Source organism: Nanorana parkeri, unplaced genomic scaffold, assembly GCF_000935625.1.
Source record: "Nanorana parkeri isolate BGI_ZX_2015 unplaced genomic scaffold, ASM93562v1 scaffold720, whole genome shotgun sequence".
Classification (NCBI taxonomy): domain Eukaryota; kingdom Metazoa; phylum Chordata; class Amphibia; order Anura; family Dicroglossidae; genus Nanorana; species Nanorana parkeri.
Window position 1 is genome coordinate 218,524 of NW_017306988.1, and position 15,855 is coordinate 234,378.

Below are 15,855 nucleotides of genomic sequence, written 5' to 3' on the forward strand. Positions count from 1 at the left end.
CCTCCGTCGCCGGGCCCGCTCCGTCCTCCATCGCCGGGCGCGCCTCCTCCTCCGTCACCGGCCCTGCCTCCTTCTGTGATGCTGACCCCCCGGGCCCCGCCTCCTCCTCCCTGCCACGTCCAGCCTCCTCCACCGCCGCTGCTGACTCTCATTGACTCAGCAGCGGCTATGGAGAAGAACGCAGCGCTGCACAGATCACGGTGATCTGAACAGCGGCGCTATCGAACAATAGCCATAGCGACCCAGGCGGCCCGCATGGCATCAGGGGGGTGTCCCGGCCGGGCCCCATAGTGGCCGCCTGGGTCGCTATGGCTATTGTTACGCCACTGGTCCTTACACTAACATTGGGGGGAGGAAAAAAAATATCCTTTAATATCACTTTAAGGTGTCCAGTGCCTTCGACCTTAACCGGGACATTGTCTTACCATCCTTACGGCCTGCTTCTACACATGCTAATTTCTCTCCACTGTTGGGACATGGTTGGGGCCAATGGAGTTGACCTGTATCCTGCTGCTTCCATCTGGAAGTTTGACTCCTCCTGAGGGTCCCCATATGGGGCAGCCAGCTCCTTGTTGCACTATTAATAGATGAATTTTGCATACTATCACTTAGGTCTACAAGGTAAGGGGTAAACACTCCAGGAAAGATGCACTCTACTAGGATGCCTTCCACAATTAGGCTTCAGTTTTCTAAATATGTAGGGGGCCCCCTCTTTTTTTTTCTGTGATCCACTAGTGTACTGTTTGCTTCAAAACTAAGGCAGGCTGGTAATGGGAAGGATGGTCCTTACATTTGCAATGAACAACACTTGCTTTATGACATGTGTGCACTGTTAAGTGCAGTAGTATTCTGAGCCCAGGCTCACAGAAAGTGGGCAGAGTGATGACGGCTGTCATTCAGTCTGTAAGACTGATGACATCTGGAGGGGAGGAATTTCTGCTGGGGACAGCTCTGAACTGAAGGGGAGTATAGCAATAAAACCTTTATTATTATTATTATTATTAATAGTACAGGGCAAAGAACTTTAAAATGTTTTGGGATTTCCGTTGCTGTCTGTGTCCTTGCTAGGTCAATTCACTCTGCCCTGGTGACAGTTGTCATGGGAACTGAAAGTTAAGGAAATTCCTAAATTGGGCTATGCTATCACTAAAGAAATAGCTATCACTAACAGAATGCTGTCACACAACCTGACCAAATAAGTATTAACTTACTACAACTTACTAAGAATTAAACGCTGGTCCAGATTGCTCCTTCACAATAAACTTAGGCCCTGATGAGGGAGAAAAAAAAAACAGTATAACTCCCGAAACACACTGAAGGGAATTTATCCAAACTGGAACAGACAAAATCTGGAGAATATGTGCATGGCAGCCAATCAGCCTCTCTCTTTCATTTTGAAATCTTAACTGAACAAACTGAAGAGAAAAGCTGATTGGTTGCCATGCACAGCTGCTCCAAAGTTTGTCTGCTCCGTTTTTGATCAATTCCCCCCCCCCCCCATTGTTTTTATGAAAGAAAATGATACCTAGACTTATCCCTACAGCTTTGCCATCTTGTTCTTTCACTTTACATAACCTAGCAGGATTTTATGATATTCTATTTAACATATTCTCTATGTGTTTTTGTTTTCTTATAGATCTATCAGTTGGATGGTATTCCACTCATTCTGGATAACTGCAGTATAGATGACAATAACCCTTGTATCCTTTTTCAGAGAGCGTATAGGATGACTTATTATTAGTGTTTACCCTAAAGTAAGGTAATCTTCTGTATTTGCTCTTTTTAACTAAATGTATAGATAGTAGATTATCCACTAGAGGGAGCTGCTAGTGACTCAGATCAGTTGCTCTCTCTTTACAACTGTTGAGATAAGATGTCTGCCACATAGGGAGTTTCCATATTGTTGTGTCGGCCAACTCATAAACTTGCATTGTGAGAAGGAGCAGTAAATCAACCAATTGTGTTCCTGAAAAGCAGAAAGCATAAAATGCATATTTAATGAGCAAAAGGATAAGATCTATTTTGTTTATGAAAACACAAAATTGAAATGGTGATAAATTCCTTTAAAACTAAATTCTAATGGTTATATCTATTGTCTTTCATAATATCAAAACGATGTGCTTTTTGTTGCCTCATTATAGTTGTAACAGTACCTACACTGAAGATTTCAGATGGGTTCCGAGCAGCTGAAGGGAAGTTTATAATCAGCGCAATGAGTAGTTGGGGGAAGAGTCCCTTTGGGCATCTCAGCTGTTTACAGAGCTGCACAGGCTGGCTGATATTAAAGTCAAAAGGTTTTCATATCACTTACCATGGATGCTACTCCTTGATGTTTAAAAGTTTTAGCTTCCTGCAGAATCAGCTGGTTCCCTGAGCACTGGCCCTGATATCCTGTTTTAGGGGGCCTCCTTTCCCCTGTGGGCTATGGAGCCACCCTTGTGTGTGCTAATAAGCTGCGTGTGTGTCTTTACACACACGCAGGCATAGCAAGGCAAGTCACTCCCCTGCTCTCCATTCCTCCATCTTTCCTTCGCCATTTCTCCCTCTTTCCTTCCCCAGCCAGTAGATGGACAGTTGCTGGAGACTGTGCTGTCCCTTGTGATTTTGTACTGGACAGGAAGTTCAGGAAAGCTGAGCAGAGAGAGCTGGAGCTGATGATTGTGTTTGGGCAAAGATGTAAAGAATACTTTGCTGGGCAGTGTATATTTGTTTGATCTGGATTCATTATTGAAAAATAGATTGAGAGTTTAATACTACTTTAAAGTTTACCTTCTATTAAATGGGTCTGTTTATTAGAAGCAGTCACTGTGGAAGCAATCATCGAGTCCTGTTGTTTACATACTGAACATAAATAATGAATGCACATATTTCCTGCTGCTGGACATACTAATGTCTGGCAGCTGCCCGTATAATTGTGGCCTAGGAAAACCTCTGGCTAAAGCAAACCCCAATCCAGTTGCTCTGCTTTACAACAATGGCATTTTGTTTTCTTGCCATGCCAGGAAAGACAATATGGGGACCTGGTTTTATTTATTTTACTTCTGCTGTCTGTTTTGGCACTAAGATTGCAGAGCGAAGCAGGAAAAGCTTGTTATGTAGAAAAGGGGAAAACATTTTTTAGAATATTTTTTTTTTCCCAAGATGGGAATCTCTACAAAATTCTGTTCTGATTCTGTACTGTTATTCTATTGTATTGTATGCTGTGTTAAAGGATCAATTCTGTCAAACTCCATGCAAAGGTTACCTATCTGGGCTTTTTTTTTTTTTTTAAATAATCCTGGCGCTGTTTGAGTGCCGTTTGAGTGCCCTGGTATTCTGGGAACACCTAATCCTAAAGGTGCCCATACACTGCTCGATTCTCGTACGAGAATCGGGCGAAATCCCGCGATCGTACGAGTCAAAAGGTTTTAGGGGGCCTAAAACGAAGAACGAAGACGTGTGACCATTTCTACTGTACGGTCGCACGTCTTTTGTCGAGCCAACATGTTCGAAAACCCGCCGAGAATCGTACGATTCTCTGCGGGTTTCTAGCCTGCTCGTCCGATAGCTGCGGAACGGGCCGGTGTGCGCACGCGCACACTGCCCGTTCTGCATTGCCGTCATCGGGACGCGCCCCTCAGCGGGGTGGGCTTTCAATGATCGCAAGTACGATCTGCCCGTCCAAGGTGGGCAGATCGTACTGGCTTTCAAGAAGCATACGACCATCGCAAGACAAAAGTCTTGCGATGGTCGTAAGGTGTATGGGCACCTTAAGGCTGTGATTCAGGCTGTGATTGAGAATAAGGACTCTAAGCTCCACCCAGGCACTGTAATTATGCACTTTTCTGGAACTCCCCATTCAAAATGTAACGGCTTGTTTGCACCAGGTGTATTGAGCTCTGTTAATCAGCATTGATCAGTGATGCAGGCTCAATGCAAGGCCAGAGTGACAGCAATCGTTTTCTATGTGCCCTCTTCACATTATACAGGTAAGTTGGTGTGCTTGGTGAAAACATGCAGCATGTCTGCATTTTTACACAGTGCAACGCACAACAATGCATTATAACGCTCCACAGCATAGAATTGCGTGAAGTATCATTTTGAGACATTTCAATAAAGTGAAAGAAAAGAAAGTAAACATTGTTAAATGGTGTGAGGCATTGGTAAAATGTGATGCATGTAACAATGCCCCAACCCCGTCATACACAATGTGCACATGCATTATACACAGCATAACACAAGCTGTGTGGTGTGAATGGTCCTAAATTCCCCTATTCTTTCACAGGGAATCATTGGGCATAGGGATTCCCACTCCCCCTGCCTTGGTTACTGCAACAGCCACCACTCTTCTGGGAAGATTTTTGAGTGTGTCCGCAGGAATTTGTGCCCGTAGTACTGAAATTGGATGAGAATTGGCTCACAATCTTTGTCTAAATTAATTAATTCATTCGTTCATTCAAAGGTGCTCAGTAAGGTTGAGATCAGGACTCTATGGAAGCCATGCAAGTTCTTCCACACTACACTCGTCAAACCATGTCTTTATGGAGCTGGCTTTGTACACATGGGCACAGTTATGTTGCAACAGAAATGGGCCTTCACCAAACTGTTACCTCAAGGTTGAAAGTGCCATTTGTCTTAAATATCTTTGTATGATGTAGTATTGAGGGCAACCTTTATTGGAATTGTCTGAGCTTAAACATATGGAGGGGTATGCACATATGTTTGGCCTTTATAAATAGGTGTGATGGTGAGATGTCCACCATATGGTGTATCTTTGGTTCCAAAGTCAAACTTAGCAGTGGTATTTCTTGCAACTGGATTCCCAGGTTATGTTTGTATTCTGCATGATAGAGAATCCTCTCTATCATGTGTTTTGGGGAATCCTTGTACACTTATTTGGCCACAGGAGTCCCTAAGAGAGCTATAACAAGCCATTGCGTTATGCAGTATGCCAATAGCCTTGCAGAACTGAAATATAAGTTTAGGGAGGAGTTGCTCTTTAATATTTGTGGATCCAGTCTGGTGACAGACCCACTTTTTTGAATACATTAGTCTGTCTGAATGGTCTGTCTTCCACAGACTGTGGACATTTTGGGTTAAAGCAGTAACCACACAGAACAGCCACCTTTTAAGACCAGTGTGGAGAACTCTCTAGTTCTGTAGACCTATTAATAACAATGGCTTATGCTGTAATGTTGTGAGTAACATACATGTGATACAACATATAGATATTTTGCATCTGTGTGATGCCCACACAGAGGTTAGTCTGGCCTCCTCTTTTGGGTGGTCTGGTCACCACATCTGCATGCTCTACAGCACTATGGTATACCACATCAGAGGTGTACCGAGGCCTAATATATATCATTTCTGTCACCACACTGTAAAAGAAATGTTGGATGGGTCATTCTACTTAGCGGGAGATGACATCTGCAGCACTGTACGTTAACTCCTACTTGGCACGTTTGAGAGCCATATCGTGAAATTGTCCTGAACATGTGAAAAGTTTATTTTACATTGAGATTTAAAGAGCTGTTCCAACCATAAATGTATTTTCATATTTCATAGTAATAAATCAGGCTTTTCAATAGGGATAGAGCTTCAGAGCTGTTGGGGACTCCTGCTCTCACCCACTGGCCAGGTGGTTCTTTGTATATGGAGAATCCTCTAGTGTGGTGAAAGCCAGCTGAGTTGAAACTCCACTTCTAGACTGCATTTTGTATAGAGGCTGAGGCTTTTTGGTTCCAAATGGACCTCCAAACCAAAACTTGTCTGGGTATTCTTGTTGCTTTTCTACTCTATAAAAGACCATGTTGTCCTTGCACTGCACTGATGATAACCAGCAAGCCTGAAACAGCTCTACTGAGTTTGTAATAAATGACTCATGACCATTATTTCTGTAAGAACATATAGTCCAGAAACAAAAGGAATTATGTACGTTGTACCCAGTATCCTGAAATGAGGAATATACATTGATTTTTGGATTTGATATGGAATTGAAACATGCAGATACCTTCTTTTTTTAAGAAGGCTTTACTCTGCTTCGCCCTGTTTTCGTGGGTGGATTTTTTGGCTCTTTTTAGGCCTCCTTACCCTAACTTGAGGGCTGTATTTTCTTGCAAAAATAAATCTGGCATCCCCTGCTTCCCTAGAGATGTGAATCTCCACATTAGCCACTAGAGGGTGCCGTGCACATGCAAAGGATATGATGCAGGGATGCTAGAAATCATGACTTGCTTCCTTCATCTCACAAAAAGAAATCATGCCTCAGATGCTGACAACTAATAATTCTAGTTGTTGGGGTGTCTGTGTAGCTAAGTTGAAGACTTAGAACTCAGCAGGCACTAAACATTTTCACTACAGTAAAGTTGCACAGTATGCACTTGCAAATTTCTTCTGCCTTTTTGGTTGAATCTGGAGTTTTGTGTAAACAATGGCTCCACCTTCCATTTATCCAGTGTTTACCTGAAACCTACAACCTTGCTAGGTGCTGATTTGCATTAATTATAGATACTTTTACAGCCCACACTTAAACAAATTAAATACTTTGTGCACATTTTGTGATATTACCAATTAGTTAGCATTTCCTTTGCGGACTAGAAATCTCTTTTATCAATGAAGCCCACTGGGTCTTGAGGCCTGCCTGCAACACTAGCATTATCTTTTTGCAATAAATGCTTCTCCCCAGCTCTTCTCTTAAGATCAAGTGTAGTATCAATTCTTACCAGTGTCCAGGAGAAGAAAACTTGTGTACTTTCTGCCTTATGGCGGGGAGTACTGGCCTGGTGTCATGGGGGGCGTTCAATAGATTCCTCTCCTAGGGTGGAAATCATAGCACCCACCACAAAAGGTGGAGGAAGTGAATACTCCTCAGGTAAAGGGACTTTTAAGTGTCTGAGTGCCTCCCGGTAAGTATGGTTCTACCTGGGTTTGTCAGGAGCTGGGAAGGCAGAGAGCCCTTTGGTGCTTAAGCCACCTGGAGGTGGTGTACCGTTGGTGCCAAAGAATCACTATGGGTTTGGGATCCCACAGTAGGGCACTGGCACCCTTGATTTTTTTTTGTACACTTCTTATGGGCAACTCCGAGCAGTTTTCTATCGGTCCATAAGACCTTCCATGTCCTATGAACGGCACCAACCATAGCACTTATTTTTATGAACAAGCACATTTTACTCCGCAAAGATGGAATTGTAGGTTCCTTGTGGCCTGTCTTAAGGTCAGGGGCAGGATCTGTGGCCTTTGGGTCTTTTCCCTCTCACCATGAGGGTCTATCTTCAAGGGCGGCCTCTCGAAGGACTTAGGGAGCCAGCTTCAGCTGTTTTTAAGGAGCAGGGTCTGCCTGGCCTTGGCTAGGTAGACCAGAATACCTTGCCCCTGTCAAGAGCCTTGTGCCCCAGGGGTGGATTAGGAGTTTTGAGACCCTTCCTCTTTGTAGGAGGACCACAGCACCTTCCTGAACTTTTTGCACCTTGCACTTTTTTGTTTCCCATAGTTTTTAAGCACACACCATAGAAATTAGCTCTTTTTAATAACCATTTTTTTTTATAGTAGGGTTAACATCAGGTAAGAAGCACCTGTTCTCTTTATCAAGAAACAATAACATATTCAGAACCCTCAACAGAGAACATGCAACACATTGTTAAATTACAGTGTCTGCTTTAGCCATACTGAATATACAAACCTCTCGCTTTGCCAGATTATGTCTGGTATGTGTGTGATGTGGCCTGCTGTTCACTCTATTCTTTATGAGGCCACCAAATGACTTTCAATCTGAACCACAGCCTGGGCTGGAAGTCCACAATGTACAGTTCTGGTTAGCTATTCATTAAATGCCGTTTTCATCCCCAAATTGACTTTATTATAAGACAAAACCAGAGAATGGGCTCTGCTCTCTCTCTCTGATCCTCTGTCGTGAGGAACATATAAATTGTCTTTTAGTCATTTGTGCCGTAGCAGCTTGCCCAGGTTTTTTATAAAGCGCGCAGAGCAAGACATTTTACCACTTTAGAGACACGTGAATGCTTTAGCTGACTTTGAAATGGAAAACCTAAACTTGTATTTCTGGGAAGTCTGGGTATACTGAAGTAGATGTAAACCCCGAATGAATGACATTTAGTTTGCTAATGCACTTTGTGTCACAAACAACTGCTCTTTGTTTCTTTTCTGATTTTTACTTTTAAGAATAATACTCTATATATAATATATATATCTTTTTTTGTGTCTCAGTGCTGCTGATCTCCTGCAGCATCTTTGGAGCCACTTCCTGTCTACATGCACTCCAGTGATGGCTGAGAGGTGTTTCTAAAAACCCATTTTCTCTTTTAACATGTTAAAGTAGAACTCCAGGCAAATAAAATCTTAACCCTTGCAATGGGGCTACCAGCACTGCAAGGGTTGAGTGCTTGTTTTGTCAAGGGAGCTAAAATATCAGTTATACTCACCCGAACCACGATCCTGGCTGGATCCTAGACCCGGTCCCTTCCGTCTGTCCCCTCCTCTACTCCAGTGATGGAATGTCCCTTGGCGTCATCACGTCCTATACACTGTGTATAGGACGTGAGAACTCATTGGACCTTTGACCACTGGTGTGGAGGGGGAGATAGGCTAAGACCGGTCTAGGAGCCAGCCGGTATCGTGGTTCGGATGAGTATATTACTGTTATTTTCGCTTTCTAGCCAAAACGAGCACTTAACCCTTGCAGTGCGGGGGTAGCCCCATTGCGAGGGTTAAGTCTTAATTTGCCCAGAGTTGTTCTTTAAATGCTTAATATTTTTAAATCTGCAACTTTTTAAAATACCGATGCACAGTTCTACTTGAATTAAAAAACAGGTACACATTGGCCAATGCTACATACAGAAATTATATAAGTTTACGCTTGTGGATATACAATATTCCTTAAAGTGCTACAAGCTGCTGTGCTTTAGTGTATGAGTGACATCTAAAACGTGATTTCCCTCACTTCTTACTTCCTATTGTGTCTATAGGGCAAAAAGTGGGAAGAAAAATTCCCAAATTGGGTAAGAAAGGCAATAAAAAATGACAGAGTATGAAAAGGTTATATGCCCTATCTAGAATGTGAAAATATACTTTAAACTAATAAAAATAGCCAGTTAAACTAGTCAAAAACAACTACAGAAGGCCAGAAGTAAAGACTTAGCTAGTCTTCGGAAACCTTGTTCTAGAACACTTTTACTTGGTTACATATTAACTCATTAGCATTGCAGAGTTCCCCTCTAAACAGTGTGTATCCCAGCTAGCTGGGGGTCTTCTGTCCCTCTCTTTTGTGAATTTGAGAGACTGTCTTGTTGAATTGTTGATCGGTATTAGTTACGGGTCCCATTCTTAGACTTCATCCCTTCGGCCTTTTTCAATTCATGTGAACAGATAAGACCTAGGCAGGCAACACAAAAAGCATTCACTCCTTTTGTAAAGTGGAGAGTCTCTGCTGAATACAGTGCAGTGTATAATCTCGAAGCTAAACTCGTTGTAATCCACTTGTTGTGGGACTTCAGGAACGTGAAGTGTCCCGGCAGAGAGGACTCTGTGTACGCCGTTTGTTCTCCATTTGCACATCCATTCGAGGGGAGTCACACGAAACAATGGGCGAGGGTTTTTGCCCATCAGCGATCATTGACCAGCTATGCACTAAGTGTGCCAAAAGCCAAGAAACCTTTTTTTCTTCTTTTTTTAAAAAGACAACAGTGAGGGATAGATGCGTGTTCGTATACAAGGGCTGGGTGGTGTTGGGGAAGAATAGCTGTTTATTCTCAATCAGCTCTCTTCTCACAGTCTGTGTCTCAATCCTTTTCCATTTTTACCTACCAAGTGGTTTGTTACTCTGTCTCAATGACTTGTTTTTCATTATTTAAAGGGCTGAATTTCATGTGTAAGCCCTGCTAGACCACTTTCAGGACACTTTTATTTTTTTGCATCCAGTAAAACAAGGGGGTAGTGTATTTTGAGTAAGTACAAGGTTATTTTCTTAAGTAAGTTTGAGTTATTTTTTAAAATTTTTTATAATTTCTGTGAATTCCTGTTTTTACGTGCTTGCTGGCCCCCAGTGACCATCTCTCCAAAGTAAGGGAAAATGCCCTCTTGGATAGCTGTAACCAGAACTGGAATATTTCCACTCTATTAAAGTATATGTAAACCCTTAGAGTTCAGTTAGCCTTATAGAGAGACTGTCATCAGTCAGGTCCAAAATGGCCCATAGGCCTTCCCTAACAGACAGAGACCGTAAAGGATAGTCAATATGCAGCACTTCCAAGTTGGAAGCAAAAGCTTCATATCAGATGATTAAATATTGCTGCCCCCATATACATATGTATGGTGTTTACCATTAACACTCAGTAACAAGATTATGTACATTAAAGAGGACCTATAACGTGAAGGCTTTCTCTGTGTGGAGGTGGCCATCTTAATAGAGGCAGGGGTTTGCTTCCCATGATTGGGCTGCCCCCTTGACGGTTTGTGATCTGATGACTGGTGGGGTAATTAACAAGGAGCGGCAGGAGTGATGCATATAATGAATCCAGTAGAAGTAGGGAGATCCTTGCATTGCAGTTTCTTAGGTACAGCTTCCTCTCCAGCAAAGGGAGCAGTAACAGCAGAGTGGAGACATTTCCACATCTGCCATGACCAGCAGTACCTCAAATGATCTCACACTGCAGATATTCAGCTCAGTACACAGGAATACCTAGGCACAGGAAGTGTACTGCTATTTTTCAGGCGAAATCCTAGACAAAAGGTAGATTTTTCAGGGTACTGCTTAGGTACAGTTAACTTTTCTAAATGCTGCCTATCGGATAACAAATTTCACTTTTTGCGTTGTTTTCCACTTTAAGCTGATAATAATTCTTGCAGTCAACAAATGATCAGCTCAAAGCAGAGTATAAACTTTCTACACGCTCAAAAAACAACTTGATCACAGGAGAGATCAGATAACACACACTGCTAAGTGATTCAGGAAAGTGACACACCCCTCCCTCTTTGGGAGGCAATTGTAAAGTAGCTGCGAGTAGGTAAATAGGCAGTTGTAGCCTTTTTTTTTTTGTTTTCTTCCACTTTTTGACCCAGAATTTATCAGTATGTGAACAAGCATTCTGGAATGTAATTTTGTCCTTCCTATTTTAACATCCCTCATTTTCCCCCCTCACTGACCAAGGTGAATCCTTTTCTTTTTTCTGAGTGTAGCCTTCCTGGGTCCCATGATTACGAGGTGGATGACAATGGTGGGTGGGAGCATTACCACTGGAAATTTTAAATGCAAGCCAACATGATTGATAGGTTGAGCCTGGTCCAGCATTCCACTACTGCTTTCACAATGCTGGGAAAAAGGTATTGGAGAATATTACTGGCACCATAGGTAAGCTTGAAAAAACTAGGGAAAACAAAAGTGAATTTCCACTTACAGTGAACCTTTAACCCCTTTCACTAAAAATCACATTAACGTGCAGCTCTGCATGCTGATTTAAAATCATCTTACATTCATTAGTTGAACAAACTTGTTTTTCATTTACTTACAAATAGAGTTCATCTACTGCCTGATCTAGTCCGGGCACAAATGATGTAATGTGCCAAAGTGTTGCATCCTGGGAAGGTTACATAAGCAGAGCATTGCTGGGAAATCTCCCTGAGATGATGTGCATGGTAACATGTCTTAGTCACATGTGTCAGAGTTCCAGGAAGTAAAGGGAGAGCTAGTAACCTACCCTTAGTAAACATGGCCACTGGCAGAAGACTGGGGAAGAAGAGAGAAACAAGGTATGTAACCAATACAAAGCCGGCAATTATCTAGAAGTATGTGTTTGTAGATTGTTGTTACTAAACATTTCTTAAGGTGTGTTTGTTGTTATTTTAAAGATATGGGTAAAATTCCCCTTTTAAGGCTCCAGTCACATCAATGTGCTGTAGCAATTGGCAGTTTTATCGACCTTTTTTTTTTTGGCATATAGTGAAATGCACTTAAAGCTGAAAACCTGGCAGATATTAAACATAGATGAATGCAATTATGTATTTCTTAATTGTATTGTAAATGCGGTTAGTATGCGTATTGTAATTTGACTTGATTTCAGCATCTCCTGTACATCAGCACTCGGACTTGGAGAGGGAGGGGCAGTACTAGCCAATTAATTGAGCTGTATACAGGGCCGGTGCTAGGATTTTTGCCTACACAGGCAAAGGTGCATTTTTGCAGGTTAGAAGACAAATCTTTTGTAATATTTTTTAACTGTTTGCCTAGACAAACATGTTGTCATTGGCAGAGGGGGAAGTTATATAGGCAGACGTCCTAGGTATTGGGGAGAAACACTGTCTACAGAATTGCTAACTTTTTATTGTGTTGTCAATCTCTCAATGCTATGCAGCTATTTTAACACCACAAGGGCTGGTGGAGTCTGTTATCCTGGCAGCTAAAACATTTATTTTATAGTTATTTAATCTGTTTGTATGCCTGGAGTTGCTCTTTATGAAGGGAGAGCTTTCAAGGTCAGTGTACCTTTTAAAAGTAGATGATATTAAGCTATTGAAATAGGGGGGATTAACCACAGCCTTCATCCGATGCATAGGACAAATCACACAATGTACCCACTCATAGGAAACATCGGGAGCCCGTCCACCACACAATAACAGGAGGCGTGCTTGTGAAGTGAGGAAAATATCCATTTTTATGAAGAGGCCGAATCCAACAATAACAAAATAAATAGACAAAATAATTAGAGGGAGAGGAAAACGTTTAGGCTGTATTTTTAGATCTTTGTTCTTCCAATATGTATATCAAATTTATGCGGCAGCTTCTAACTGACCCGAAATTAAAGGGAAACGCTTGTGTCCCCCGCTGGGCTGTTCTGTCTCTTTCAGGTCCTCATTAGGGTAAATGGTGCTGAATATTTTTAAAGGATTCCAGTTGGATATGAAGTAGGAGTCCATTTGGTTAAATTAGGTTAAAGGGGAACTAGTCTCTGTTTCTCTTATTCTTATTTATCTATCTATCTATCCATCCTTTCTCTATTATTTGGCCAGCTGTTTGTTGGAACCTGACCATCACACCTACTGTATGGCCAAAAGTGGACACCCCTCCAGGTTGAGCTTAGGTGTTTACAGTGAAGGGTATTGGTAATTCTAAAGCATACAAAGACATTTTAGACATTTGTCTGCTTCCAACCTTGTGGTAACAGTTTGGTGAAGGTCCTTTTCTGTTCCAAGATGTTGTGTAAAACCTTCTTAGAAGAGATGGGGCTATTATTGGCGCAAAGGAGGGCAACTACATAATAATGCCCATGGTTTTTGGAATGAATGCCCAACAAGCTGATAAGGTGTGATGAGGTGTCCACAGATTTTAAATAAAGTGTAGATAAGAATGATATAGGCTGTTATACGGTAGCAGCTTGAGGGTATTATTCTTTATGGTTAGAGTGGGGAGTTGGAGTTACAAAGTGTACTGGGAGAAGTCACTAGACTTTCCGTAGCTTAAGGCCCCGTTCCCACTGCGTGATATGCAAACGCGCGATTTGCATATTGCGCGACATCGCAAGATTTGCCGCGCGATGTCGCGTTCAAGCTTGCATTGAGCAAGCTTGAATCGCGGCTAAATCCGCTCCAAAAAGGGTCCTGCTGTAGCGACACACGACCCGCGACAGCAGGACCCTTTGCCCCATTAGATTGCATTGGAGCGCGATACCGCACGGTAATTTGCCGCGATATCGCGGGAATTACCGCGCTATAAATCGCTCAATGTGAACGGGGTCTCAATTGAGTTTCTTCTGGTCTCTGTAGACTTTTGATTGGTGATGAGATGTTCCATACAAACATACACTTTTTTCATAATAATCTCTTATTGCGATTAGAGGGGTGGTGCCTTTAAGGAGGAGCATTGCCACTGACATATGTCTAGAAACAAGTAAATTCAGGCTTGGGCTGGCGGGTGTATTTTTGGAAAGATGTTTATTAAACTAGCCGCACAAATAATTATTTTACTGATTACAAATCTCTGGATTACTAGTTTAAAAAAAGTCCGCCATGACCGTACACTGTGTGTATTCAGGTGATTCAAGCTGCTGTCTGTCACTTCCAGCTTAATGAAGTTAAAATGCAGACATGTTTATAAACATTTAATCCTTTAACAATTCTGAACTTCTTACAGCTACCAAAATACAGCAGCTCACCAGAAAGATCCCCTGCTCAGCAAAGCTTGCATTGTTTCGACATGTCGCTGTCTGTTCACATTCACTAGAAAAATGGTTGTAATCTTAATAACGCGTTATTACTCTCTCTTTTTTCATAGCCCCCTAGGGCCTAAAAAGTTTGTTCAGAAGTTTGCCTCTCTTTTTTTTTTTTGTCTTTGAAAAAAATGTTGAGCTTAATATCTGATCTGATTCATCTGATCGGCTCGCTCTCTCTTATAAAGTGTGCTATTGTCTTTTTGAAGTAAAACCCAAGTTGCTTCAAGGTGTATCTAGCCCAAACCTTTCGTGGCGTTGGATAGTATGGAAGATTTAGAATTTCTGTCATGTTCTAATTGCTGTGTTCCCAGCTGGGGAGTTTCACACTCTCTTTCCTGGGAATTATTGTCTAAAGTACAGAAAAAATTGTACGGATGTCACCAGAACTGGAGGTGAAATTAAATCCTTCAACAGGAACACCTGTTCTGGTGACAACTGAAGTGGTCTTCTCCTCACCTTGTTGTACAAAGATTTTTATGATAGGAAATAGGAATTCAGATAACATCAAAAAAGAGAACATAGAGGTTTACATGGTAAAACTTCACTTCCCCTCATCTTGGAGAGATTTACCTGTGTGTCCCGCCCCCTCCCCAACATGACACAAGCAGTTTATTTAAAAAAGAAAAAAGATTGTCTTGCTACCTCCTCCTAGCAGTCAGCACTAAACTTAAAGGAAACCCTTATCAGATAAACCTAGATGCTGCCATTCCTGACTTCTCATTCTGCATTGGGTCGGGTTGGTGGTACAGGACTATAAGGAGATTAAAAGGTGTGAGATTGCATTGTGGCTTAAAGACGTTTAGCTTGTAATGGGTTTCTTCACGGTTACAAATATGAAGTGAAAATGTTTTATATTATTCTCCTTGCTTACTTTATTCTTAACTTGTTCACTATCAGTTCTCAACCAATGGGCAGTCTACACCATTCGGAATCTCACTGAACACAACGAGAGAAACCAAGGGGTCATTGCCAACTTGGAGCGCCAAGGGCTGGCTGATCCTTCTGTACTGGAGCGTATGGGCTTAGCCGTGGAGGAGCGCGACAACAAGCTGTTTCTGAGGTCCGTCAAGAAAATGTGAACAACAGACACACGTTGGAAGGGCAGGGGACTGATCAACGCATGCAATGCAGAGTTTCCATGGCAAGCAATGACTGTCGGAAGCAATATTTATGGCCAAAGTATTCCAGCATGTTGAAAATTGTTTTGTGAGCCTCAGTGTTCCCTTTTTTCCTATGGAGAAGAGAATGAATATTCACCGGCACATAGGCCATATTCATCCAGGGATCAATAAGGTGTTGGCAAGTGTCTTTGAAACACCAGTAGATGTCTCACTACCTGTATTTTTCAATAAAGCTGAACTCCAGCCTTACCTTCAGTCTTGCACAGTTGTACCGGCTCCTGTCTTCTACTGAATTTGCTTATTTTGAGTTCACTTCACACTGTGGGCTTCTCGCAGTGTACATTTAGAAGCTGCAGTAGGTCATAGAGAGCTGATTGATATCCAGCATTATCTATCTATTTTCTCCCCAGCCTTACTGTACCTTGATTGCCCCTTTCACTCATTGGGTTTCAGCTATTAATGAGGCTTAGCATGACATGTGGGAATTTCCTAGGGCAGTCTTCATGCAAATGCAGTATTCCTGGGAATGGGCACTCTTC

General features: G+C 42.1%; 1 protein-coding gene across 1 annotated transcript in view; it reads left to right on the top strand.

The window, feature by feature from the left end:
* ATXN10 (ataxin 10) overlaps nucleotides 1–15,285 on the top strand; it is an 80,121-nt gene extending 64,836 nt beyond the window's left edge. Inside the window, exons 10-11 of the mRNA XM_018564076.1 lie at nucleotides 1,637–1,700; nucleotides 15,093–15,285. Of these exons, the coding sequence (XP_018419578.1) occupies nucleotides 1,637–1,700; nucleotides 15,093–15,274 (246 nt within the window). The 3' untranslated portion in view covers nucleotides 15,275–15,285. The remainder of the gene's footprint in view (nucleotides 1–1,636; nucleotides 1,701–15,092) is intronic.
* Nucleotides 15,286–15,855: the final 570 nt, after the last annotated feature.